This window comes from Aythya fuligula, chromosome 27, assembly GCF_009819795.1.
Source record: "Aythya fuligula isolate bAytFul2 chromosome 27, bAytFul2.pri, whole genome shotgun sequence".
In the NCBI taxonomy this organism is placed as follows: domain Eukaryota; kingdom Metazoa; phylum Chordata; class Aves; order Anseriformes; family Anatidae; genus Aythya; species Aythya fuligula.
The window spans coordinates 408,341-433,821 of NC_045585.1; the positions used below are offsets into that span (position 1 = coordinate 408,341).

Consider the following 25,481-nt stretch of genomic DNA (forward strand, 5'->3'; position numbering starts at 1 on the left):
AGGAGGAGCAGCAGCAGCAGCAGCAGCAGCAGCAGCAGCAGCAGCAGCAGCAGCAGCAGCAGCAGGAGCATGAGCGAGCTACGGCAGCGGCTCGGCCGGGAGCCCGGCGGGGCGCAGGAGCCTGAGGAGAAGGTGGGGAGCAGGCCGGGGGCGGCGGGCAACGGCGAATCGGCGGCGGGCCGCGGGCCTGAGGCGGGCGGGCAGCGCGGCCTGCGCGCCCCGGGCCGCGGGGGGGGACCCCGGGCTCCGCCTGCAGCCGGCGAGGCCCAGGCTGGGCCGGGGAGGGCTGGTTCGGGGGGCTCTGATTCGGTCCGTGCTGTGCCCTGCCCGGTCCGTGCTGTGCCGTTCCCGAGTGCGTGCCCTGTGCTGCAGCAAGATGCGTGTTCGCAGTAGAACTTCGGTAGTTTGGTGACATTCGCCGGTTGTGCCTTTCCGAAGGACAGCCGTGAGGAGGAAATCCGCCTGTTTTCCTGTAGCATCTCTCCTGTTTAAAACCCAAGCGCAGTCGGGTGCATCGAGCTTGGCCATCAGTGAGTCACGGCTTCACCCTTGTCTTCTTTACTCATGTGCCCCCCCGGCGTGTGAGGGAACAAGAGGGATGAGCAGTCAAGCAAAAGAAAGTTTTTCTACGTAAATAATAACTGCAGGGTCACAGAGAGCAAAACCAGGAGGGAGAAGCAGTTCTTCACTGCCTTCCTGTTAAATGTGTGTATTTTGGGGCAGCCCGATGCTTGTCCATTTGCCCTTAGTAGCATCGTATTGATGGGTTTCCTCTGCTGATGCATAAAGTACACGATTCAGAGAAGGATGAAATCACATGCAAAATTGCCTTTGCAATTGAAATAATACATTTAATGCTGTTAAGTATTACATTTAATGCTGTTTTGAATGCCAGGTTAACACCTGCCAGACGCTGTGCAGTCAGGTTTGGGTAAGCTTTATTGTTCTGATGTCATTGGGGTGGGAATTCAACAGAAAGCTCTGACAGTATCAAGAACAGGTTGCCTTCATGTGGATCCAAGGTTTCTGCCTTTTTTTGACCGTTACATGAAGTTGTCTGACATCCAGATCTGCTGACCTCCATAAAGACAGAAATAGGACCACTTCTGTTTCATCGTTGTTGTGCATAGAGCAAAACTTGACCTCTAAATATGCATATTTGTCTCAGTTGGAATTTACTTTGCAGCGGAAAATCTTCAGGGACTTTTATGTTCCAGAACTTTTGTGGGAGTTGGAAGATGTCCCTCAGAAGCCTGGAAGTACCAGTGCAGCTTAACTGGTATGCAAACAAACTCCCTCGGCCAAGCTGTGATCTTGCTTTAGCTACTTGTGATGTGTTCCTAAAGAAGGTCAGAGGGCCGCTATTTTGAGTGCAATCTTGTCGTCTTCAGGCAAGTATGCTTTTTTTCATATAATGAGCTTCCTAAAAGGCTCCTCTAATATTACCTTGGAGTTGATGACTTGAAGCACCTTACAAGAGAGAGGGAACGTTTATGTCACACTGCTCATCCTAAAGTAGATAAGATGAATTGCAAGAGAAAAAAAAAAAGAAAAAAGAAAAAAAAAGATGTTTTCAACCAATGAGCAACAGCTCCTCTGAGGTGCTGAGCATGATGTCTCTTACCATTAGCAAGCAGTTACAGGAGGCAGAGAATTTCCCAAAACTGCTAAAATCAAGCATGGTAGGAGGTTACCTGGTAACAGCAATACTGCCATTAGAAAAACTGTACAGCATTGCACTTTGCATGGCAGTATACTTGAGTGGCAGATTTTTCTCTCCTCTCTTGAGATCAAGCTGTTGTGTTTTAGTGCTTGGGAAACGTCTGGCAGAGTCTGGGAATAACATCAGTATAAAACCAACACAGCAAAATTGCTTGCGCTCGTACTGTTTATCAGTGGTCTCAGCCTGCCCAGAGCATTATGTGCCAGTATTTCTGTCAAGAGGGGAGATTCCCATTTCTGCCTTGTCATTCAGTTGGCATTGCCACAAAAAATAATTTAGCAATGTGTGTTGTATTCTACAAAAACTTGTGTCTTCTGAAAAGACCTCTCAGTTTCTTAAAAGAAAGAAATTAAAGAGATATAAACAATAAGGTTGGTTTCAAGATTAGACCCAGAAAGTTGTATTTTGCACTTGTTTTCACTTTGCTCTGTTTGGATAATGAAAGAGGGAGGCTGGTTTCACATTCTGGTCCTCTAACCCTTGTACAGTGTCACAGCTTTGATGTTTTCCTGCCTTTTGGCACACAGCAATACTTAGAGCTGAAACTGTGCTGCTTCAGTTGAGACCATCATGCAAGAACATTTTAGAATCAGGTTTTGTAAAACTGTTGTGCAGCACACAGTCTTTGTTCCAAAGGGAAGAAGGCAACATGTGTTTGATCAGTGAACTCCGTCTGATGTCTCTAGCTAAAAAAACCACCACCACCAACAAAAAAAAACAGGGAAACTTGTATTGATGTTATTTGTTCTTTTAGCCAGAATAACTTAAATGCTGTTAACTGTTGCTGTTCATGTGTAAATAGCTGAGCTTAGATGATTGAAACAAGTTCTAGTTTATCATTTCCATATAGATTCCATCCTCTCTTGCTCTTTGTAGACTCTTCCCTTTGCTTGGCAGACTCATTCCTTGTGTAAAACAGGAGGTCACTGCCTTCTGTCCTGTGCTGTGTACATCCCACAAAATCACTTTTTCTCTTCCACTTTCCAGAGAGAATAGGAAAGGTGTAAAAGAAGATTGTTCCACAATGCATGCACAGCTCCTGAACGTTTCTGCTGTTCTAGAATCGTAGAATGGCTTGGGTTGGAAGGGACCTTAAAGATCATCTAGTTCAAACCTCCCTGCCACAGGCATGGACGCCTCCCACTAGACCATGGGATGTTGAGATCATTCCTCAGCAGTGGCTTGTGCTTCATTTGACTGGACAGGGAGAACAGAAGGTTTTTCCTTATCTTTTTCCTGATTGTGTGTTTTCCTGATCTGTTAGAATGGTTCCAGAGGAGGGCTATGAGGTTGGTCAGAGGGCTGGAGCACCTCTCCTATGAAGAAAGTCTGGGAGAGCTGGGGCTGTTCAGCCTGCAGAAGAGGAGGCTCTGGAGTGACCTTATTGCAGCTTTTCAATACTCAAAGGGAGCTTATAAAAATCCAGGGGGGTTCTCAGGCATCTGTCCCGTGGGAGGGGAGGAGGGCAGAATGGTTGAGAGGCAGGCTTATCTGGGCTGCACATCACACCCTTACGTCACTTGTGGTTTTGTTTACCCACCCCTTTGTCACCAGCAGTCAGTGTATCTCTGGAAAATACCATTCCCTTTCAGAGGGGTGGCAGCTGCAAAAGCAAATGGAAATACTCTGTGCAGCCACGGTGCTGGCAGGCATTTTTGTGCAATGGCCCATGCAGATGAGTTTTTCCACTGGGCAGCGTTTGGCACCTTGTCGCACCCACAGCAGCTTGTCATCCTCATTTCTTATGGGAAAAGAGCTGTCAGTGACTTCAAGGAGTGCTGTTTTGCTGACACGAGGGCTTGAAGAGCAGGCATGTAGTGTGCAAGGGTGAAAGGTTTCGGAAAGGATTTGATAAAGAGGACTTTTTTTTTTTTTACAGCTCAGTGGACTGGTGACATGACTTTTTATCTGGATACGTTCATATTGTGTTACGAAAAGCAATGGACTCTGGTATCCAAGCCTCGTGATTCTTGTACTTCCAGGCATTTTGCAAGGTTTCCCTAGTGATCCAAAGTGCCTTGAAGATGCTGAGTGAAGCGAATGCTGGATGTTTGAATGCTGGTGCTGCCAAGTAACTCTCCCTTAGGTCTGGGAGAGTGAAGGGCTGCCTGGCATGTGCTGGAAAGGATGAAGGAGCTCAGTTTCGGTGTTTGGCTCAGGAGAGGGTGTGTGTGGGATGTAGAGAAATAACAGTGCAGGAGCCATGAAGACTTAAATGGTTTCAAATCCTGTTATTACCCAGGTCACAGGAGAGCTCCTAGTGGTTGGGAGTTTGTGATACAAGATGATGTTCTTGAAAGACCAAAATGAATAAACCACCTCCGTGATGCCTCTCTTCCTTTTCACCCATGGTTAAAAGAGGCAGAACTACAAGCCATTTTTCAGACCCACCCCAAAGTTTTATTTTTTAAATAGCTCTTAAGATTTTAGGCTTGATACTGAGCATCAGTTTGTCTGGCTTCTGCTGAAGCATGAGCCTCATTTATTCTTTGTAGATAGTAACAATCTCAGGTCTGATGTGAGAATACATTTCAGCCTTCCTTGCTGTTTAATGTTCAGTTTTATGTGTTACTGCCAACAGGAGTGCATTGCTGTCTGTCACTGTTAATTGTGGCAATGAGAAATTGGACTGATTACATTTCTTAGGGAGCTCATTATAACTGGCTGTAAAATTTAATACCTAAGCCAGCTTCTGGCCTGCTGTGGAGCTGATGAAAGAACTACAGGCTGCTTGTAATTTCCTTCAGATGGTGGTTGACTAGACCACTATTTCTTTTTGCAAAATGCACACTGTTCTGAACTACCAACTTCCTTGCACATTTTTGGGGATGCCGGAGAAGTTTAATCCCAAGAAGATTTTGTCATTTGAAGGACTGGATGAGTCCACCTTGAGCTGCAAGGAAGAAAATAGGGTTTCCTTCCTAGTCTGCAAGGAGGTGTGTGCAGCATTTGTGCATGGTAGAGCAAGCATGGAGACTGTCAACGCTGAGGTTAAACCCTGTTATTCAGCCCTTTGGAAAGGACAGGGCTGGTTTGTGTTTCCCATCCTTATTTAATGACTAGATGATTTATTTCTGTCTGGCCTGGAGGGCTACATTTTCTAAGCTCACGTCTCTCTTGTCAGCATCTGAAAAGTTGCCGTTACCTCCAGGCAGATGGCTGACCTGTTTTCTGAAGTGTCTCGCTGGGTCTTAGTGGATCTGGGAGCTTCTTACTGAGTTCCCTCTCGTGCTGCCCCAGTGGTCTACCTTCACTCCCTGCTGTGTCATGGCATCGTATACCATAAAGTCAGTGTGGTACGGGGTGATTGAGGAAGGCTGTGGCACACCTGTGGCTCTCAACAGGTATTCGTGCTGTCTTTGGCCCGCCGTTGCAGTTTGGGGTCAGGACTCTTGCTCAGCACTCAAATGAGCTGCTTCGTATGAGACTCATGTCTGCTTGCACTGCTGAAGCCCTGTGCTTGCAAATGATATGCTGGGGGCGATTCTTGTGAGTGCAAGGATGCTTGGTGCTGAGAAGGGGAGAGCTGTGAGGAGATGTTTGTGTTTCCCTTTCCAGCAGTGCCATGCCGTATCCTTCCCTAAACAGAGGGCCGACTTTACTGTCCATCAGTCACATACCCCATGTTATGTGGCAAGAAAACCATTTGCCTGTTTTTAATGACCAGTGGTGTTCACCAGGGTACACTATGCATGCAGATAAAAGCCTTAGGAAACCAACTTACGTGAAGACGTGATATTTCCAAGAGGATACGTCTTTACTTTCTGAAAGAAAAGAATACTGTCACTTTTCTTTGTATTGGGCAGGACACATCTGCAGAAATTTCAGAGCTGCCTATCAGTAGCTCTGTTGTTTTCACCCAAAATTTGTTAGTATGTGTCCCTGTTGGTGATCTGCTTCACATGAATTTTCTCTGATTTACATTTTCTGGGCTTATAAAGGACCATGACGATTAATAGATTTTGCTTTAGAACAAGACGTTCAGTAGCCTATAGGTTTATAATGATAGCTGTGTCTTCGGAAATTTGTTCATTTGGGTTTGTGAGAATTACATGTAAACATACTGGGCCAGGTATGCCTCCTTTGATTAGTTCAAATAAAGCCAGCTGGAGTGATTGATGGAGGAATGTGAACAAGAGGGTGGTATCACAGTTGGAGCAGATGGAGGGTTTTTCCAACCTATGATTTTTGTGATTCTTTGATTACCTTACGGTCAGCAAATTAACTAGACTCAGAAGTTTTGTTGTTGTTGTTGTTTGTTTAATTTGTTTTGCTTTGTTTTGTTTCTGATTAGGACTTGGAAAAACACGTATAACTCCAGAGGAATTGAGGGTCAGAAGCCATCAGCCGTAGCATGATACAAGCTCTCATTTCGGACGACAAAAATAGACTTTTCCTTTACTAACCTTCCGATACAAATAGAGTATGTACTGCTGCAGAGCTGTTTGTGCTCTCTCTTGTTGCTCACAGCTCTTCAAAATAACAACAGATCGAAATGTTTGTGCAGAACCGTGCAGACACAGCTCCAAGGTGGGGTAGCCTCTTTCAGACACGGGCTCCAAAAGGCACTTAGGAGATTTATTTCTTGTTTATGTATGTGTTTTTCTGTTTCTGCAGGGACAACAATGGTTGGTTTGGTAAATGCCGTGATAGCAGAGAGGTGCCAATTAGATCTGGGAGAACCCAGCACCAAAACCTACCTCCAAAACATCTCTGTCAAGTGTTTTAGAGGGGGAGGCAGGTTGCTTTCTCAGCAGCAGGAAATTCTGGGGGAATGACAGAACTGGCAATGCATTTTTGTACTCTTTGTGTACAGTAGCTTCTCTGAAGGACTTGAAGGCTGATGCATTTACCTTCTTGATTTCCTGGAATAAACAGAGCCTGGAGTTTGTGCTAGTTTGGGTGCCAGGCAGAGGATTAGCCAAATGAATCACGGGGATGTGCAACTTTGCATGAATCATATTTGCTGACACAGAGATCAGGGTCTTATATCAGGCAGTTCTGCTAAAGGCAAACTATGCAACCCCCTGGTCACATCCTAGCAGCGAGCTGAACTTGCTTGTGATCAAAACAAAGCAGGCAACATCAGGGATATGAGATGACAATAGGTGTTATCTTAGTTATGTCAGCGTCAATGCAAACATTTATGCTTTTTGTGGTGTTATCCACTACTGGTCTCAGTTTATAGGCATGCCCTAATTTCTGTGTGCTTTCAACTGGAGTTTGTTTTGTGGGGTGGTGGAGAAGGAAGTCCCATGTCAACACAGATGAAAACGGACCTTCATCACTGGTTGAGTTTTCAGGAATTGAGCAGGCACTAGCGTGGTGGGATATGTTGATGGAGAGATGTGATAAACTTGAATTTCATTGCCCGAGGATAACTGCACTGAAGTTCAAGGGTGTTCCCCTAGACCTCCCTATGGCATGAGATACTTCGTGCCCACTTGGCTGGGCTTTTCTAGAACCTTGATAGAATCAAGTGTGGGCACTTGTGCATCTTCCTTCTAGTGGTAGTGGTCTCTGAACTTCTCTCCCTTGTTTCACTCTTCTAAGCTTGTAAACAACTAGAAGAGAGTATTTTGTAATTAGGGAGCAAAGGGAAGATGTTTTGCCTTGATGTCACCTTGAGGACAGAGGTCTTTGTGGCATGGCAGCTGTTGGAGATGAGCACTGCTGTATAGGTAAAGCAGCGAGGAAGGGAGAGGGGAAGACAGACGGCTTTTCTGGACATGGGCCATAAAGCCACTTTTGCAGAACATGGAGATTTTTATAACTGAGGCTGCTGGGTTTGTATCCATTAGACTAATCATGTCGGCCTAGAGCCTGCAAACATGCTCAGAGGTGAGAATAGCAGAAGCTTTAATACAGTTGGCCACTGTTGTTCTATGTGTCAATTTTACTGCCTCAAAAAGCAACTTTATTTTTTTCTTTAGCAGTGTATTAGCATTTTCCATCACGGCTTTTTGTTAAAGTCTAGCAGGAAGTCTAAATAAAGCAACGCCTTGCTTCAAGGAAGGTGCACAAATAGTGGAATTTCTTGGACTAATTTAATCCACCAGCATTGAATACTTAACTGTATCTCTGTGTTGGGCAGAATTTTTTTGGCAGGGAGATAGCTTACTTGTTCCTATGACAACTGAGATCATGTCATGGATACTTAGGGGAAAAAAAAGCACTCAGCTTCTGCTGCAAGAAAGCCTTTTTGCAATGTGAGCACAAATTTTGTACTGCTTGCTTACAGGAGTTAAGTTGTTTAAAGAAAGCTGAGACGACTCATTTCTCCATGAATCTGTTTTAAGCATGATAAAATATTTGTTTACAAATTTTGCCGAGACCTACTGATTTCACATGTGTATCAAGCAAGTAGGTATCTGTTCTTTTTCACATCTGCTCTGGTTCCCCAGGCAGGAGAAAAACCTCACAGAGATCTGTAGGCTTTATTCTTTCTTCTCATTGTTATTTGTGTAGAAGTCAACTAATTAAGGTAAAATATACATTGCTGTATCTTGATTGTATTCCTGCATTACTTATTCTCCTGATTCTTAAAACAGCTTTCAATATTTGAGCTGACAAATTGAAGGAATGATGGGTTTGCTGAACAAGCAGATTACACAAAAAAAATTGCCCTTAAATTAAAAACTCCATATTGCTAACAAAGCCAGTAAAAGCTACTGCATCTGATAGTGTTTTAGTAGACTTAATGTGTACTCTTTATAGGAAATGGGAAAAATAAAGTCAGATTCCAAGGTAGTTGGACAGAAAGCTTGTTTTATTCTTACTAGTGGGCTTTAATTGTTCCCCAGCTCTGCACCATGCACACAAATTTCTAACATCTCGTTACACATTTGCTCTCTGTGTGCTCTGCCCTCTTTCAGACTGGGAGGAGAGAGACGGAGCATGTTTCACCTGCTGAGCTAACAGGAAAAAATGATGAGGGCAGGACGTGGGAAGAGAATACAGATTAAATACAGCTGGAGACAGCTACGTCTTGGTCCAGTAGCACCAGTGGGAAGTGGTGGGGTTGCTGAAAGGTGATGGGGCTGCGATTTTATTTGTCTGAGCAGCGTCTGGTTGAATGAGACCTAGGTTCAAGATTGCAGTGTTTAGGTGTGAGTGTTGTGCTGCCTCCAAGTCACAAGAGGCTCAAAGGTATTCAGATGTATGTGAGGAGTAACCTGTAGCTAAATGGCTTTGATTTTAGGAAGAATCTTAAAAACAACAATAAAAAGGCACAAAAGATGTCTGTTGCAGGGTCCAAGAATGTTGTAAGGCCCAATAGCTGGGAAAGGTGACAGATTGTGACTTCTAGGTTGACCTGCATCATGCCCAGGCTTTAACAAGTTACTTAGCACCCCGCTCAGCTGCTTAAATTGATGGTTGATAAGCTGATGGTTGCAATTTGCATAAAAGGTATGGAAATAGTGTCAATTACTGAGCGCTCTCCATGGCCTATATCTGGCACAATGTCCTATATAGTCTCATCACCCCATTTCAGGGAGAGAGTTAAGTAGGGAGGAAAGCTGATTTCTGAAACTGATCAGTTGTTTTCAAAATTAAGACATTAAAATGTATATTAGCCATTAGTTTGACTGGTGATTTCTTCCATCAGAGGAAATGTTTCTTTCCAACTCCCTTCAGGCTTAAATTGAGCTAGTAAGACATGCACCAGGAATGAGGCCAGCATGTAACGTTGCACCTTAACAACGTCTTTTTATCTTGACAAAACTCTTGATTCCTTACTTTGGAAACTCTGGAAATAAAGTGGCAATGTTTGTTGGGGCTTCACATATTGTGTATTTGTTGCACAGCCTCTCCAATTCCCACTGCTGGGAGTGAAGTGGGGAACAGTGGGATGCATGCATTCTTGGACTGATTCCATGAGGCCATGAGGCTCCTGCTCTTAGGGACCAAATAATTTCATGTCACAAGGTATGGTTTAGCATTGCACTGTAATTCAGTGGATCAGGTTATTTATTCAGTGGATTATTTATTTTATGTCCCTTTAGCTTCAACATCAGTGTCTGTACAAGAAACCATTGGCTGGGCTGTGGCAGAGATCTGCTCTGCCCATCCCAGCAGCTGTTAGGTTGCAACATCAAATTCCTCTGTCGCTTGAGTGACATGTGCAGATGCTTTTATCCTTCCTTTTCTTGGCCAGGAGTGGAAGAGAGGAAAACATCAGTGCTCTTTCCCTTCCTTTTGGTCTCTGAGCACTTTGTGAAACTTCTGATCCTATGGGCTACAAGCAAGGAATAATTTGCCTGCTTTGCACTTAGCCCTGCAATGGTAGTGCTTTGGGAATAAAATGCAGGGAGGCTGGCTTGGACCTGTTATTGCATGACCAATGAGACTGGGACTTGCACAAGATGATGGATACTTGGACTGCATTAAAATTCTACTTCAGATTTTTGGTTTGAGAGTAACCACCATCATTTGTACGGGCTAAGTACCTAAGCAATTCCTTACTCACTTGACTGGAATCAGCTACATTAATTTTTCTGTTTGTAAAATGTGAAACAAGAAGCAAAGATTCCTTTTCCTAAAGGTAACTTACAAGACCAGAGGGAGGAACTAAGCTTGGTCAGGCAGGATGTGAAGCTCTTCTCTGTTATTCAGGTTGCTTGCAGGGGAATTCTTTAGAGAATTCTTTTCTTAGGGAAAGCGTAGAGAAAGCATTGCAATGTGAGACACAGTCAGTGTCTCACATTTAAATACAGTGCACTGTTCTCCCCAAACCTGCTTAAGAACAGTAGTGCCTCTCACCTGTGCTGTGTTGGCTGTGTTGTAGGCTGTGATACTCATGGTCTTTGGGGAGCTTTTATTATTTCCAGTCTTCACTTGCTGCCATTTGCAGCTCCCTTATGGATTTGATCTTTTCAGTGTTCTCAGCTAAACTGCACTCTCTGGAAGTGCATCTCTCTGGAAGTCTGTGGGACCAGGGGATTTTACAGGTCAATCACAGCTGAAATAAAGCCAAGCTATATTTCTTCACCAACTCTCCAAACCCTTGCAAGTGCCAGCAGAGGAGTTTGTTTTAGCTCTCCTCTTCATCCCCAGTTAATGAGAATGGACAGAAGCAAGCAGAGGGCCAGGCAGGGAAGAGGCAGTGCAGGGTGTGACTGGTGCGGTGCTGGCGCTTCACTTGCCCCCAGAAGCAATCCCTGTCACGTTTTTAGCTGTCTCCATCTGATAGCAGCTGGCTGTCCTTGTCTGCTTTAGGAACCAGGCCCACAGCTATCGATACCTTACAGATGGGGCCTTTTCTTTTCCCGCCTTAAAGAAGAGAGCTGCTACTCGAGTCTTACTGCTCGAGGGAACCACAAATACCCCTTGATGTGGTTGCAGCAAGCCAGTCCCAGGGGATGCTTGTTTTGGTGGGGTCCCCCCTTTTTGAGCATGGGGAAGCCTGGAGGTGGCCCAAAGGGACGAAGTCGCTTTGTTTGCAGTGCTCCCAGCACTTTTCAGCTTGGCTTCCTTGTGGCTTTTCCTGCAAACACTGTTTTTTTCAGTGAGTTTTAAAATAGCCCATGCTCTGAGGCCTGGGCTCTGCCTGCCTGATGCAAAAGTGCTCCCCTGGGATTGACGTTTTCCTTCCTTGCTTCAAGTACTGTCTAGGAGCAGGATGATGTTCTGCTGCTGAAATAAGGGGCAAAGCATGCACGTTTGGATCTGTCCTCTATTCCTGAGCTGGACTGGAGGAGAAAGCCCTGAGGAGAGGGCATGGGGACTGCCTGGGAGCCAGGAGGTCATTCGTAATCCTTTTTCCACCACCGGCCTCTAGCACAGCCTTCAGTAGTCTCCAGCCTCACCCTTATTTATTTACCTCTAAATACAGGACTTTGCTCTGAGCTAGGTGCTGGAGCAATAATACCAGGGGCAGGGAAAGCACATGCTATTTCTTTCCGCTACAGGTCTCTTCTTTGGCCAGAAAGGATGGTGGGGCCTGAGCGATAAGCCATGTTCTTCCTCTTGAGCTTTTTGAGGATGGGCTCAGTGTTATTTTTAGTGCTCACATATTAAGTTTGCACTTGAAAAGTCTGGAAGCCTTGAGCCTGTCTACTTGGAGGCCTTTCTTTCTGTCTAATTCGGGCGATGCTGGATACTTGGAGATCTGCCTGGGGCTTGAGAGACCTTGTAAAAATTCCTGCTAACAAGCTTGTGTCCCTTAAGCACTTGCTGCACTTGGAGATACTTCTTAACAACTGTGAGGCATCTTTAACAGTTCAGGGGAAATAGATCCTATAGCTGCTGCTGAGGGTTCTAGAGAGTAAAAGCCGTTGTCCAAATCACCTAAAACACTTGATGTTGTTTCTCATGGGTATAACCTCGTGAATGTTTTCTTGCCCTCTTTCTCTCGTGTATGCAGAAGCAGACTGGCAGTAAGTATAGCATCCTGTGGGCTGGTCTGAGTTTCTTCATTGTCATCATTGTACCTTGTTAAGCTCTTTATCTCTCTTTAAGTTGCAGGAGTCAGAGTCTGAGAACAAGCTGGATGGAGAGACAGCATCAGACAGTGAGAGCAAGTCTGAATTTGGAGGATCACCCCCTGTGCCAACATCGGATGACACTCCAGAGGTTCTGAACAGAGCTCTCTCCAACCTGTCCTCAAGGTAGCCCTCACTGAGCATTCTTGCCCTCTGCTGCCAGGGCTCCTGCATCTTCACTGTGGCTTTTCTAGCCCTGGTAGCATGGTGATGGCTGATGGAACCTGAATAAGCAGCTCCCAGTAGTGCTGCGCTCTCCTTCCCAGACATGCAAACAGGAAGGTGTCCCTGAGGCCACAGGAAGCAGAAGGTGATGGTGACGTTAGCGGGGAGAGCAGAGTGCAGCACTCAGGGCTGCTGTATGTGGGAGAGGACTGGGGCAGAGGAGTGCTGTGGGAGGGCAGCCTTGTTGTGTGCTTAGTCTTGAAAGGTGAAAGGAGGCCTCAGTGGGGCAGAAGACGTGTTCAGCTTTAATAGCACTTTCAGTACTCAACCGTGGTGGTTTTTAACTGCTGGTGTGACCCACTTCTGTAGGAATGCATGAGAAAAATGTGCTGATAAGGACAAGATCTGAGAACAAACTGTGAATGGCTTCTGCATGCTACTTTGGGGCAAAAAACCTTATTCATATCACAGGAGAAGGCATTTCTCCCAGATGTCCTCTGTGGCTGGGAGAGACTCAAGGCAGGATTTCTTAGAGAGTAGCAAGGCACGACACATCAGGACCCATGTCTCCTCTCGAAAAGAAGTGCAGGGAGAGGTAGTGATTCCTATTTTATTTGAACTAATCATGCAGCTTGTCCAAGGTGTGGGAAACCTGTAGTAGAACAGGGACTAACACTTCTTCCATCCCATTTCAGTGCCCGTGGAGAGGCTCTGTTCCAGACTAATGTTTTCTGTATTAATGACATTCATAGCAGGGAAGATTGAACTGAACTGTAGCCTTGCAGCTGCTGCAGCAGGGCCTTGGTCAGTGAATCAAGGTCTCCCTTTGCTGCTTTTTGGCAGCATCAAAAAGAAATTTGGGGTTTCCAGGGCTCAGTTTCCTGCTTAAGATGTGCAGAGAACAGTGGTGCTGTCCTGCTTCCTTGCTTTGTTTTGTCTTTCTCTAACTTCTTTCCTTCTCTGTGGCCTAGATGGAAGAATTGGTGGGTAAGAGGCATCCTCACTCTGGCAATGATCACCTTCTTCTTCATCATCATCTACTTGGGACCCATGGTCTTAATGATGATAGTAAGTGCTCCAGAGAGATGCCCTTATGCTCACAGTAATAGGGGAGAAGGTTGCTGGGACCACTGATGGGGTTGGCAGCTCAGAGACTTTTGTTTTGATATTGTATTTTCATTTTTAATATCCTTGCAGAAGGAGGTATTTAACAAATGTGTGTTATAGCTTGCCACTCTCTCTTTGTGCAGGTGATGTGTGTCCAGATCAAATGTTTCCATGAGATTATCACTATTGGATATAATGTGTATCACTCATACGACCTGCCCTGGTTCAGGACGCTCAGCTGGTGAGTAGGGTGACTACTCCCCTCCCCATGCTTGTGTGCAGCAATAATGCTTCACCTCACTGCAGAGAGGCAGCAAGGGGTTCATCTGGCTACCTCCAAACCAGAGACCATTGGAATGTTGTGTGTTGACCAGTGTCATGTGTTAGCGGCTCTTGTAAGAAAAAGCCTCGCTAAATCCTGATATATCAGCTACTTTGAAAGAGCCCATACTGATAAAGTTTGTCCCGTTGTTTATGAAGTGTGGGCTTTAGAATCCCATGATCTGTGCAAGGGACAGTATTGACAGCCGTCACCACTAAGAGACAGATAGTTACTTGGGTGGGTGGAAGTTTGTAAGTGGTTGTGAAGCAGGGGCGAACACTGGGACACAGCTGGGCTGAGCAACTGTCTGCCAGAGAAGAGAAGTCTGGGGAGAGGGCAGGAGCAGCGCTTTTAGGATATATGGGCTGTTTTCTTTTAGGGTGCTTGAGCTCACTCACAGAGGCCTGTTGAGGAGTGCCACCTAAAGGCAGACAGTCCTTGTGCATCAGAAGGCCAAAACCAAACCCAGATAGTATAATCCATTGCAAAGTGGGGCTGAGTGATGTAGCCACTAGTTGAAATGAAGGTGATGTTTCTAAACTGGAGGAACTAAAGATCTGGCTGTCACTTTCAGGATGTCTGTTTGCAGGGTATCAGAACAATACAAAGACCTTAGGAATCAGCCACTTTCTGTGTTTCTTCAGGAGCTTTTTAGAGTTCCTGCTAATGAGCATCTGCATTCTCCACAGGTACTTCTTGCTCTGCGTTAACTACTTTTTCTATGGTGAGACTGTGACAGATTATTTCTTCACCCTGGTTCAGAGGGAGGAGCCCCTGCGAATTCTCAGCAAATACCACCGCTTCATTTCTTTTGCCCTGTACTTAACAGGTAAAGACCATGTTATCTGGTGGTTAAAATTGTCTGGACTGGGAGGAAGAAATCTACTTGAACTACCCTTGTCTCGTATAGTATCCAATGCAGTATCTATATCAAATTATCTCTGCTCTTCATTGACGTTGTAAATTGGCTGCATGGTGACAAATCTCTTGCATGAGGCTCTGTAGAAGGATACTGCCTAAACTGTATGGGACAGTTAGGCTTGATGTTTACTTGTCTAAGAATAATTTGAAGGCAACAATATTTTGTGACTTCCAGATAATAGTGCTTTATTAAAAAAAAAAACAAACCAAACTAACCAAACAAAAAAAACTAAGGAGCTGTGCACTATGCTCTCTTAAGAGGAAAAAAAAAAGTGTTTCTTACTTTTGAAGAAACATCCCCCTCATTCACTTTTCTTCTGTCTCTCACCAGGTTTCTGCATGTTTGTCTTGAGCCTGGTGAAGAAACATTATCGCCTCCAATTCTATATGGTAAGATTAAATACAGGGACTGGCTGCCCCCATTTGGAGGCAAAAGAATCAATAACATAGGCTGCTTGAAAATGTTATATAGATAAATATGTTCCACTACATGCTTCTGTGCTGGCTGTGCATTGTAACACTACCTTGAAGAAGAGTTACTGTGAGCAAACTGTTTAGGGAAATGTCCTGACTGAATTTCCTTGTAGTCATGCATTCTTTTCTCTCTGCGCTGGTGGATGCTCTTAAGAAACTTTCTGCAAGCTGACATGACTGCACAAGGCTATATGACTCTTGTACTGAGGGTAGGTTGCCATGAGGGTGTATTGGCTATGTTTCCCTTTTCTCAAACATCAGTAAGATGTAGCTCATATTTAATCAACATGGTTAGTTTTGCTTTTCAGTATAATCAGCACACAGGGATACAGCTTGGATATCCATTGGCCTTTTGTTCTTCTCAATTAGTCAGAAGGCTGAGTGAGATGTATGAGAGAGGGGTGGGCTAAAGAACACTTGGTCTGGCAGAAGCCTGCCCAGTGAAGGTCAGCTCTGGGCTTGAACTGAAGAACATGCCTGTAAATTACTAGGGATAACTGTTCTCTGCTCATCATGCCTCTTCATGTTTGTTATGGTGAAGGTGCATGCTAGAAATGCACATGTGCATGAGCCATTCTCTGTCCGAGAGATAGCTAACAGCATCAGATTTATGCCAGTGACGTGTGTGAGCAGGGTCTTTAGGCAGGCTGGACTGCATGCTGTCTTCTCTTCCAGTTTGGATGGACCCATGTGACGTTGCTAATTGTTGTTACCCAGTCGCACCTCATCATTCACAACCTGTTTGAAGGAATGATATGGTGAGTTGCCATGTATTCTGAGTTGCTTTGATTTCTGCAGCCTTATATAGGTTATCTTAGAATCATAGGATGGTTTGGGTTGCACAGAACCCTTAGAGATGATCTTTTCCAACCCCCTGCTGTGGGCAGGGGCTTCTTTCACTAGATCAGGTTGCGCAAAGCTCTGTCCAAACCAACTTCGAGCACTTCCAATGATGAGGAATCCACACATTCTCTGGGTAACCTGTTCCAGTGACTCACCACCCTCATTGTAAAAATATTCCTTCATGATATCCAATCTAAATCTGTCCCTTTTCAGTTTAAAAGCGTCGGCCCTTGTTGTTTCACTGCAGACCATGATAAAAAGTCTTTCCACATCTTTCTTATATAAGCGCCTTTATATACTGAAAGGCCACCATAAGGTCTTCCTGGAGTCTTCTTACCATGTTCTGAATTAAAACTTTTTTTTTTTTTTTTTAAACAAGTGGCTAAAGAGAGAAAGTCCTTCCTATCAGGGACTAACCTGTTCAGAATAAAAAAGCAAAAGGTTGAATGATGCCTCAGCAACTTAGGACTTGCTTTGTGCTATTTGTCAGTATAGAGAGCAGTAGAGAGGCATCTGAATATTGCTCCAGGATGCAGGGACATTTCATGCAGTGCTAGGCCTTTGTAGATACCTCCTCTGTCCACCCATGTCTAGCAAATGAACAGGATTCTGCTCAGCACTTGATTTGGGGTAGAGCTGCCAGCATAACGTTAAAAGCAGTGCTGTGAAAGAAAGGAAATTGCAGTGTGGCACCTTCACCAGCTTACTACAGTTGCAATACGGAGGGGAAGCCCTTTTCATGGTGGGGCTGTCAGGCTCCATCTTCTCCAAACCAGCAATGCCAGGAACTAATTTTAACTGCTTTAAGATTGCATGTTTCCGTGTGCACCTCAGCTGTCCCAGAGTGCTTTGTGAGCAGCCTGCTTCCAGTGAAAATGCAGCCCCTCTGGGAGGAAAGGAGGTGGCTATCTAACAGCATGTCGTGTGACAGAAGAAGATATGCTTAATTAAAACAGGCCATTCTGGGTGCACAACGTGCTCTTTAGTCCAGAACACTGGAGTAACCCCCCAGATTGCTCTGAGGGCTTTTCTAGAGTCATTTTCTACCATGTGAGATTGCATTGGATAGGGAGGTGTTGATATGATGGCCCTGCAAAACATCTTTCAAAACAACTACCCATTTAATTAAGTTGGAATTGTCTGATTTTGGTACTTGCCAACAGTTTGATTCTTCGCCCATCTAGGTTCATTGTCCCAATTTCCTGTGTGATCTGCAATGACATCATGGCATACATGTTTGGGTTCTTCTTTGGCCGCACCCCGCTCATCAAGGTTTGTAATTCTATATTGGACAAAAGATGGCATTTTGGTTTCTTTAGGTCTTAGTCCTGTGTTCTGATCTCCATTGGTGTGACTTATTATGGGTCTGAAGCAAGTCTCCAAATCAGACTTGGTGCATGCCTCAGTCTTTGAGGTTGTGAAGTGGAATGAACCATTTCAGTCCAAGATGTTAGTGTCAGGTTCTGACCAAACTCTGGTTGTTGGCACCAATTTATATTTACCTCAGCAATTCACAAGCAAGGAAGGACTGCACAGGTGTGTGGCAGTGACCATAAATGCACAGTTTGTAATTATCCCCTTCTTTCTCTCCCTCCGGCAGCTCTCCCCAAAGAAGACCTGGGAGGGTTTTATTGGAGGTTTTTTTGCTACTGTTTTGTTTGGATTGCTGGTAAGTAGCAATCATGGCGCTTATTTTTTTGGTCTTTTCCCTATGTAAGTTGACATGGTTTTGGCTAAAAAATGCACCCAAGCTTTAAGCTCTTCTGGCTCTTCTCAGAAACTGTTTTCCTTACTGGCCAGGATTTGAACTGGTGGATGTTTGTGTTATGTGCTGTATGCAGATTCTGCAGATGGAGCAGGGTATTGGAGGAAGTTTTTAGTCCCTGTTAGACCCTGTGACATTTTCAGTAGAATAATTGTGCTTAAAACATTCTCCCTTGTCTCTTGAAAGGGAGAGACTGTAATATTTCCACAGATGCTGTACATGGGTAGCCAAAACTTCTGGGGCTGCTGTTGGATGAATTCTGTGCATCATTTCAAAGGCTGTGTGGGGAAATCAGTGTTCTTTGAGTATTCTTACCTGTTTCTGTGATAATCTGCGTGTCTAGTTGTGTCCGTCCACTCATCCAAATAGTGCAGCCTATCTCAGCCTGTTTGTCCAGGGCTCTGATCACTGCTTGCTGAACACATGCACTTACTAAACAACAATCTTCACTCTGCCTTTAGCCAATTGCTGCTTGTCAGGAAAGTAATCTTCTTAATGAAGCTGGGAGTGTGGCTCCCTCCTCACTCTTTGAGTGGCCTTTTCCCTTGGTTGCACCTCTGCGTCATTGCTCAGGAAAATATTAATAAATATTAATCTTGCTTTCTCTTACTGCACCTTTTTTTCTCTCTCCTTCAAGCTGTCCTATGTGATGTCTGGGTACCGGTGCTTCACCTGTCCCGTGGAGTTCAACAATGACACCAACAGCTTTACAGTGGACTGTGAGCCATCAGAGCTGTTCCAGTTACAGGAGTACAACATCCCCTTGGTGCTGCAGTCCGTGGTGGGCTGGGTAGGACTCTGTCTTCTGACTGAGGTCTTATTTATTGGGATAGGAACATCAGGAAAATAGACCAGGGCTTTATTTTGCTGGTATTCAAAGGAACGTGACAAGGGATGATGGTACATCCAGAAGAAGGGTGAATTCAGTGATGACCTATGTGGGTTTAAGACCCAAAGCAATTGTCCCAAGTCTGGTGGGACATGAACCCATTTGAAAACTAGCTGTTCTAAAGCCTGGTTAGGACAGAAAGAAGGGCAGGAAGTGAGCAGTACTGTTCTTGATGGAAATCCTTCTCTGATGTGTTTTTTTTTTTTTTCCTGCAGAAGACAGTCCGGATGTATCCATTCCAAATCCACAGTATTGCACTGTCTACTTTCGCCTCCCTTATTGGGCCATTTGGAGGCTTCTTTGCTAGTGGATTTAAGAGGGCCTTCAAAATTAAGGTGAGGACTCCCAGGTTCTGCAAGGTCATTTACATTTTTAAAGTTAAAAAGCGGTTGCTGCCACTCTAAGCAGTCTGTGCTCCAAGGAGTGAGTGGCAGGTTGGGAACTTTGGGAAGGAAGAGAATGTCACAAATGAGTTGGGGGGGGACATGATACAATTCATTTTAACTGTTTGGGTGTGGGGAGAGAGCTGAAAATTTCAGCTGTGATATTCTAAACACTGCTTTGGTGCAGAACTTGATGTAGAGGAACAAAAACCCAGTCAGGATATTTTGCAATCTGAGCCTTCCCTTGATGCCTTGCAGTCTGGTTTTCATATAAACAGTCTTTGTGCAGCTAAGATGACTTGAAAGGCGGGACAGAGTTGCGAGAGATAAACATTAGCCTTCCTTGACCTTTGAGTGGTAGATGAGTTAAGGCTTTATGTCCCTCAGGCGCTGGTGGCCTTCATAAAGGAGAAACTTTTAAAAACCAAGGAGAGGTCAAGCAGAATTTCTAACTTTTGTCTTCTGGGAGAAATTAGAGCAAGGATGTGAGTGTAGTGCCTGGATGTTTGTAATCAAGTACAGTTAACGAGCATTTGAAACTTCAGTGTAATCCTTTCTGTTTTGTTTAGGATTTCGCCAACACAATCCCAGGGCATGGAGGTATCATGGATCGCTTTGACTGTCAGTACCTGATGGCTACCTTTGTTAATGTGTACATCGCAAGCTTTATCAGGTATCAGTTGTTTCCCAGTGAAGTTTGGGGGCTCTGTCAAGTTCAAATGACATACGGGCTTGCAATACAAGACTGTTGGTATCCCCATGAGATTAACATTCAGAAATACAAGACAGAGGGGGACTCGGGGGTTGAACAAGGGAAGCATGTCTCAGAAGGATCATGCAGAGTTGGGAACACAACCTGTTTTCCTAAGGTCTGTTATTTCAGTCCTCTCCTCCATGTCCCTTCTGCATACCTGTGAATCTTGAACAAGGTTTCCCCTGAACTGATCAAGCAGAAAAATCTTAATTCTGTTGTGGTGTGCAAATGTTCTGTAACCAAACACAGAAGAAGGCCTATAGATGCACAGAGATGTACTGGAGGAGCTGAGGAGCTGAATTTATGTGGCTGCTTGGCTTTTTGCATCTGTTAATAGGGGAAAAATCCACAGCCCTCTTGAAACAGATTTGATTTGTTTGGTTACAGTTCAGCATCATATGCCTTTTGAATCCATTTCCACATTTCTGAAATAGCTCCCTGGGTAGAACCACTGAAGTAATGGGCAACATATTATTTCAAGCCTGTTTTTTTGATGAAATTGCATTTGGGTTCCCAGAGCATTGAGACTTAGCAGTACAACTCACTGGTAACGATTGGTTTTGTGTTTCAGAGGTCCTAACCCCAGCAAACTGATCCAGCAGTTCTTAACCTTGCGGCCAGACCAGCAGCTCCACATCTTCAACACACTAAAAGCACACCTTGTTGACAAGGGTATGTTAGGTAGTTTGGAGGATGCATAGACAGCCACGTGATTGGAATGGGACTGAAAACGGACAAGCCTCCTCAAGGAAATTCCTGGCTTGCCTGATTTAAGACAATAACAAGGCCTCATTTCACTGTAACTTTTCTTCCTTTCTTGGTAAATGTTTGCATTTGTGTTTGTTATTTTTTTATATAATATATTTATATAGCTTTGGTTCAAATGAGCAAATCTGAGTTTGTAGCTGGAAAGGAATTAAGACTTGGAAGGAGTTGGGTGAAGTAAGAGGGTACAACTGTCCTCATGGTCTGTTCTTAAACTTCGATGCATGTGGGCAGAAAGTTCAATTTCCTGTGGATGCAGGGAATACACAAAACATTTCCTGTACAATTGCCTCTGCGCATGGAAGTCAGCAGGGAAGGTGAAGTTGTGCAGCTTCCCTGGCTTTTGTGCCAGGTTGCATTCATAATGGCAGCTCTGGAGACCATCATTTTGCCTGGCGGTAACTGTGACCGCAATGTTCATTTTCCCAGAAATCCACATACCCGCCTGTGTGCAGACTCCTTGGAGTCTCTGCATGGCAAGCACAAGGCTCAGTTAATTGGAAGAGAACTTTGTACTAATCCAGCTATGTTTCCTCTGCCCAGCCAGGCATGTGTATCTATTTTCACTTGCTGTTTCTGCAAGTGCCTCCCACATTCTCCTCTTATGGCTGGTGTTTTGACAAAGAAGATCTTTTTTAACCTATTAAATTGGAAATAAACCAGGGACAAGGAATTAAGTAGCTGATAGTTGCTCATAGGAATGTGGGAGGTTCAGATTGCTTCAAAACTGAATTGAGTAAATAGGTTTTAGAGAACATTGAAGTTTCATTGAGTAAATCCTGCCAAGTAAGAACAAGCTTTTAAATAACCTGGTTCCTTTTTCCTCTGTTAAATAACCTTTAAGAAACATTGAACCACACTTTTTTTTTTTTTCATTTCTTGATGTTTGGAAATCCCACACTTGGATATTTTACCTGATTTGGAGAGCAGTTTCCAACTTGGTGTTGTTTCTGAAGTTTGCAGGTTGGGGCTCCAGCACCCTGCTGGTGCTGTCAGCTGGGTATTTCATTTTTCTTTCAGGGATCATGTCTATCACCCGTTCGTTACTTGAGTTCTGGATGTTGTGCTGCTGAGTTTTATCACGGTCTGTGTTGCATTTCAGTCTGGGTTCATTCACCTGCAGGCTTCTGTCCTGCTTTGCTTACTAAATCTTGTCAAAAATAGGTTGCACTTAATAGTTAGAGGTTTTATCTAAGTACCTAAGTACTTTCCTTTATTTTGTCATACTTTTATATTATTTAAAAATGAGAGCCCTAGAGATTGTAAAACTATTTTTTTTTTTTGTGATCAGATCGTGAAAATATCTTCAGTTTATACTAGACCTTATGCAATGTTCCCGTGTACAAGGTGAATCTGATTTTACTTCTTTCCATAGTTTGTGCACAAGAGAGAGAAACTTTACCTTATTTTAACCTGGGGAACGAGTGACAGGGAAAGATAATACAGAAGTACATTGCTGTTATCAAACAGTTGCTGATATAAACCTTATAAACCAACACCACCCCACATATGGAGACATGTACATGCTGCAAACTATCTAAGCATCGATGGAAAATAAAAAACCTGAAAATATTTCATGGTTCATACTCTGTATTCTGATTCTGCTGTTGCTTTCATTTACCCTAAAAGAGTGGACAGGAGAGCACGTGTGCATGTGTAACTACATGAATAGATACCAACACCTCTCTTACATTTCTATACAACTCTTTATGTGTCAAAAGTTCTGCTTCATCTCCCTAAACAGGAGTTGTGGGGCAGAAGTGTGTGCCCATTGCACTGCAAATACAGGTATTGATCAAGAGCATGCATTGTGGAGAAGAAGGAACTGTTTCCACAAAGTATTTTCAGCATGGTGCTGAAGAGAGAGGCTTCTGAGAGAGGCCAGAACCACTAAGATGGAGCCAATTCAGGATTGTATTTGGTTAACACCAACTGTGTAGAGGCTTTCCTAAACTAGTTATGGAGCCTGATTTTTTCCAGCTAGAATCAGGAAGGGATTTATTTTGTGTTGACTTAGAGGATATTGGTCCAAGCTCGCTGGAGGGGAGAATTAAGGTGTTTCCATCTTGCTTCACCCCAGAGAAAATGTTTGGACTGCATTTTACAATGGTTTGTCCGAGTCTAACTAGGCAAAGGGAGGACACTTGAAGGAGTACCTGAACTGGGAATAGATGTGGAAGTGACCAGGTTTTGTGTAGACCCTGAAAAGCAGCTTTCCCTGTGGTCAGACAAGCTGGTGCTTTTCTGGATTCTCCCTGCCTTATGTCAACATCTGCCAAAATCCCTTGTACTGCCCTGTTGGTTCCTAAGTCAGTCATCAGAAGAAGCTACAGTGTTGATAAATATTACAAAAGTGTAATGCTCTTTATAACAATGCATTTTTCACGTGGGTCTCTAGCCTCCTGCTCATCTTGCTTTGAACCTTTTGGACTTCTTTAGTTGTAATTAGTGGGGCAAAAGCCCGAAACCTTTGTGCATGCTTTTGATTTGAGTAGCATTGGGGTCGTTTTTAACGGTGCAATACTGGATGTAGACACTGGAGGGCAAAGCAGCTGCATTAATGGCTCCATAGTTCTGAGAGAGAAGATGCAGCAGTGTGGGTGGTTTCCTGCGCAGCTCTATTCTATTAATATTACTTCCTCCCCAGCAGTGCAGTGGACAGCTGGTCTTCCAAACCTGTTTTGATGCTGAAGGCTAAAGATACGTGGAAAGGATTTGGCATCCTACACTAAAATTTAGTAAACTGAATGGGAACAGTGCATCCGTTTGGGAAATGGAGGAAGAAGGGAGGGAGATGAGGGATGATAAGATCATCTGCAAGCTGTATAGCTGGTCTTGCTGAAAAATACTGGTGAGCACCATGGCATGTCCTCTGTCATGCTGAGACTATGGCTGGTAAACCCATTTGACTTCTGCACCACTTCTGAGAGTGTATATAGTAGCACTGATCAGCTCTTAGTGACAGCATGCTGCCTGGGAGAGTGTTTGGTGGGTTTTCCCCATCACCCCAGCCTGGGATTGGCTTTAGTTTGCTGTAAATATTTCAAGTTATATCTAGAAAGTTAGAGGAAATGAAAAACTACTGTTACTGGCTCTGGCTGTTCCTAAAGGAGGTATTAGCTGTGATGCCAAATGTGTGTACAGGGATGTGCAGCAAGACATATTGCAGCTCTTTGCATTGCATTATGCCTGGCAGGACCGTGGCCATGCTGCAGCTCTTGCAAGAATGTAGTTTTGGAGGGAAGCTGATGTAGCTAGTGCTCCTGCAGAGGCCACGCAGGCACCAGGGGTGTCTAACTAAAGCAGTGCAGGGATGTTCATGTAAAGTTTCTCCAGCTGCAGGGCTTGAGCTTGGCATTGCACAGTAGTTTTGATCACAGGGGACTCCACAGCTGGAAGTGTTCATCATGCTTTTGCTCAGCAAGAAGGAAATAACTGGGAAAGTAAACCAGTGGGGGATACTGCATTGACTGGTGTGGGTGCTTGGGTCAGGAGAAAGAGAAAAGTGGGTTTTGTCTGATGTCAAGCCTACGAAGGTAGAAGTGCTGCCTTGGGAGGGGACAGGTGGTTTGAAAACCACCTCCTCACAATCAGTCACTGCTTTTCCAGTTGGAGCAGACAGAGATGGATGTGAGTGTATTTAATAAGCAAAGAGCTGACACATGGTGGAAAGGTGCTTTTGCATAGTGTAACAAGCTAGCTGTCCCAGTGAGGTAACTAAACGTTCGTGGTGTTTGCTGGTGGGCGAAGGTCATTTAGTGAAATGGGCTGGATGCTGGTCTGCTCACAGCTTGAGTGTGTAGTTGAGCACTTGGCTTACTCTGATGGGAATTTGCTTCTTTGAGTTTGTTTGTAGCCCAGATTTGTTTATAGATCAGTTGCATCATCAGGCTGGGGCCTGCAGTGCTCACTGAAACATTAAAACCTAGTTGCTGGGTATGGTGTCATGTCCTATACCCATCACTGCGTTATTCAGATATTCTTTGTGGTGATGGGCTCAGGAGTCTGCTGACGCTGATCTGAGGGGGCAGCCCATGCGGCTCGTGAAGCCAAAAATCCCACAGCATCAGTCAACACTTAGCACCAGATTGGGAAATGCCAGTATTTTTAAGGCATCTCCTGTTCCTCATGCATGCAGCATGTCCCCCTGAGAACGACTGGTGGGATCCAGGCATGCGTCCAGGCTTTGGTCTCTTCCTTCCCCACCTCCTCTGACTGGCTTGGTTCTATAGGAGGAGGGCAAAGCTGTGTGGAAACCATCACTGTGGCTCATCCAGACCTTCCTGGGGACAGGCAAGTACTGCAGAAAGCATTGCGTGACAGTTCCTGTGGTTCCTGACCTCTGTAATCAGCCCCTGAGCTGCATTTTGTACTACTGTAATTTTTGCGTGCTCCTGTTCCCCAGACCTGATGTGTTTCTACCATCTGCTTCTTTCTCTGTGCATTGTTCTTTTGAGTAATGTTTTAGCTACACATGTAGAATTGCCTATCTTTGACCGAATGTCCGAATGTGATATATTGTATATTTTAAAGTATTTACCCTATTTATATACCATATGTTACTGTTAAATAAATATAAGTTCCACTATCTGTAGTGGAGTTTTATTCAGTGCTGTTGGCAAGATGTTGGGGAGATTCTGGAAACCTCCTTTCCATGCTCTGCAAAAGCAGCTCAGCCTGTTTTGAACAATAATCTTTGTATTCCTTCATTTGTTGTGCCATAGTTTGCCTTCCTCGGGAACCTTCCCGAGAGCAGACCTGGTGGCTGCAAACATGTGCATGGAGGCTGTATATGGATGGAGCACGCAGGTAGCGACCGTCTGTGTCCTGCACGAGGGACAAGTGGCTGGGTTTCCAGCGTGGTTTGGAGTGGAATCAGCAATTAG

At 44.5% G+C, this 25,481-nt stretch overlaps 1 protein-coding gene across 2 annotated transcripts; it reads left to right on the top strand.

Annotated features, from left to right (window-relative positions):
• The first annotated feature begins 35 nt into the window (after nucleotides 1–35).
• On the top strand, nucleotides 36–25,183 carry CDS2 (CDP-diacylglycerol synthase 2). 2 transcript variants are annotated; one of them, XM_032204028.1, is made up of 13 exons: nucleotides 36–132; nucleotides 12,185–12,333; nucleotides 13,344–13,440; nucleotides 13,623–13,720; nucleotides 14,491–14,630; nucleotides 15,054–15,112; nucleotides 15,872–15,954; nucleotides 17,224–17,311; nucleotides 17,640–17,708; nucleotides 18,442–18,594; nucleotides 18,909–19,028; nucleotides 19,646–19,749; nucleotides 20,402–25,183. In XM_032204028.1, the coding sequence occupies exons 1-13, from the start codon at nucleotides 70–72 to the stop codon at nucleotides 20,529–20,531; spliced, it is 1,353 nt and encodes a 450-aa protein (XP_032059919.1). In that variant the 5' UTR covers nucleotides 36–69; the 3' UTR covers nucleotides 20,532–25,183. The 2 variants fall into 2 exon arrangements, with proteins under 2 accessions (XP_032059919.1, XP_032059920.1); XM_032204029.1 differs by having other exon boundaries at nucleotides 37–132; nucleotides 12,191–12,333.
• Nucleotides 25,184–25,481: the final 298 nt, after the last annotated feature.

Coding starts and splice junctions, on each gene's coding strand:
- CDS2 (XM_032204028.1), top strand. CDS start 70: ATGAGCGAGCTACGGCAGCGGCTCGGCCGGGAGCCCGGCGGGGCGCAG. Junction 12,334..13,343: donor CTCTCCAACCTGTCCTCAAG/GTAGCCCTCACT, acceptor TCTGTGGCCTAG/ATGGAAGAATTGGTGGGTAA. Junction 17,709..18,441: donor CTGTTTTGTTTGGATTGCTG/GTAAGTAGCAAT, acceptor CTCTCCTTCAAG/CTGTCCTATGTGATGTCTGG.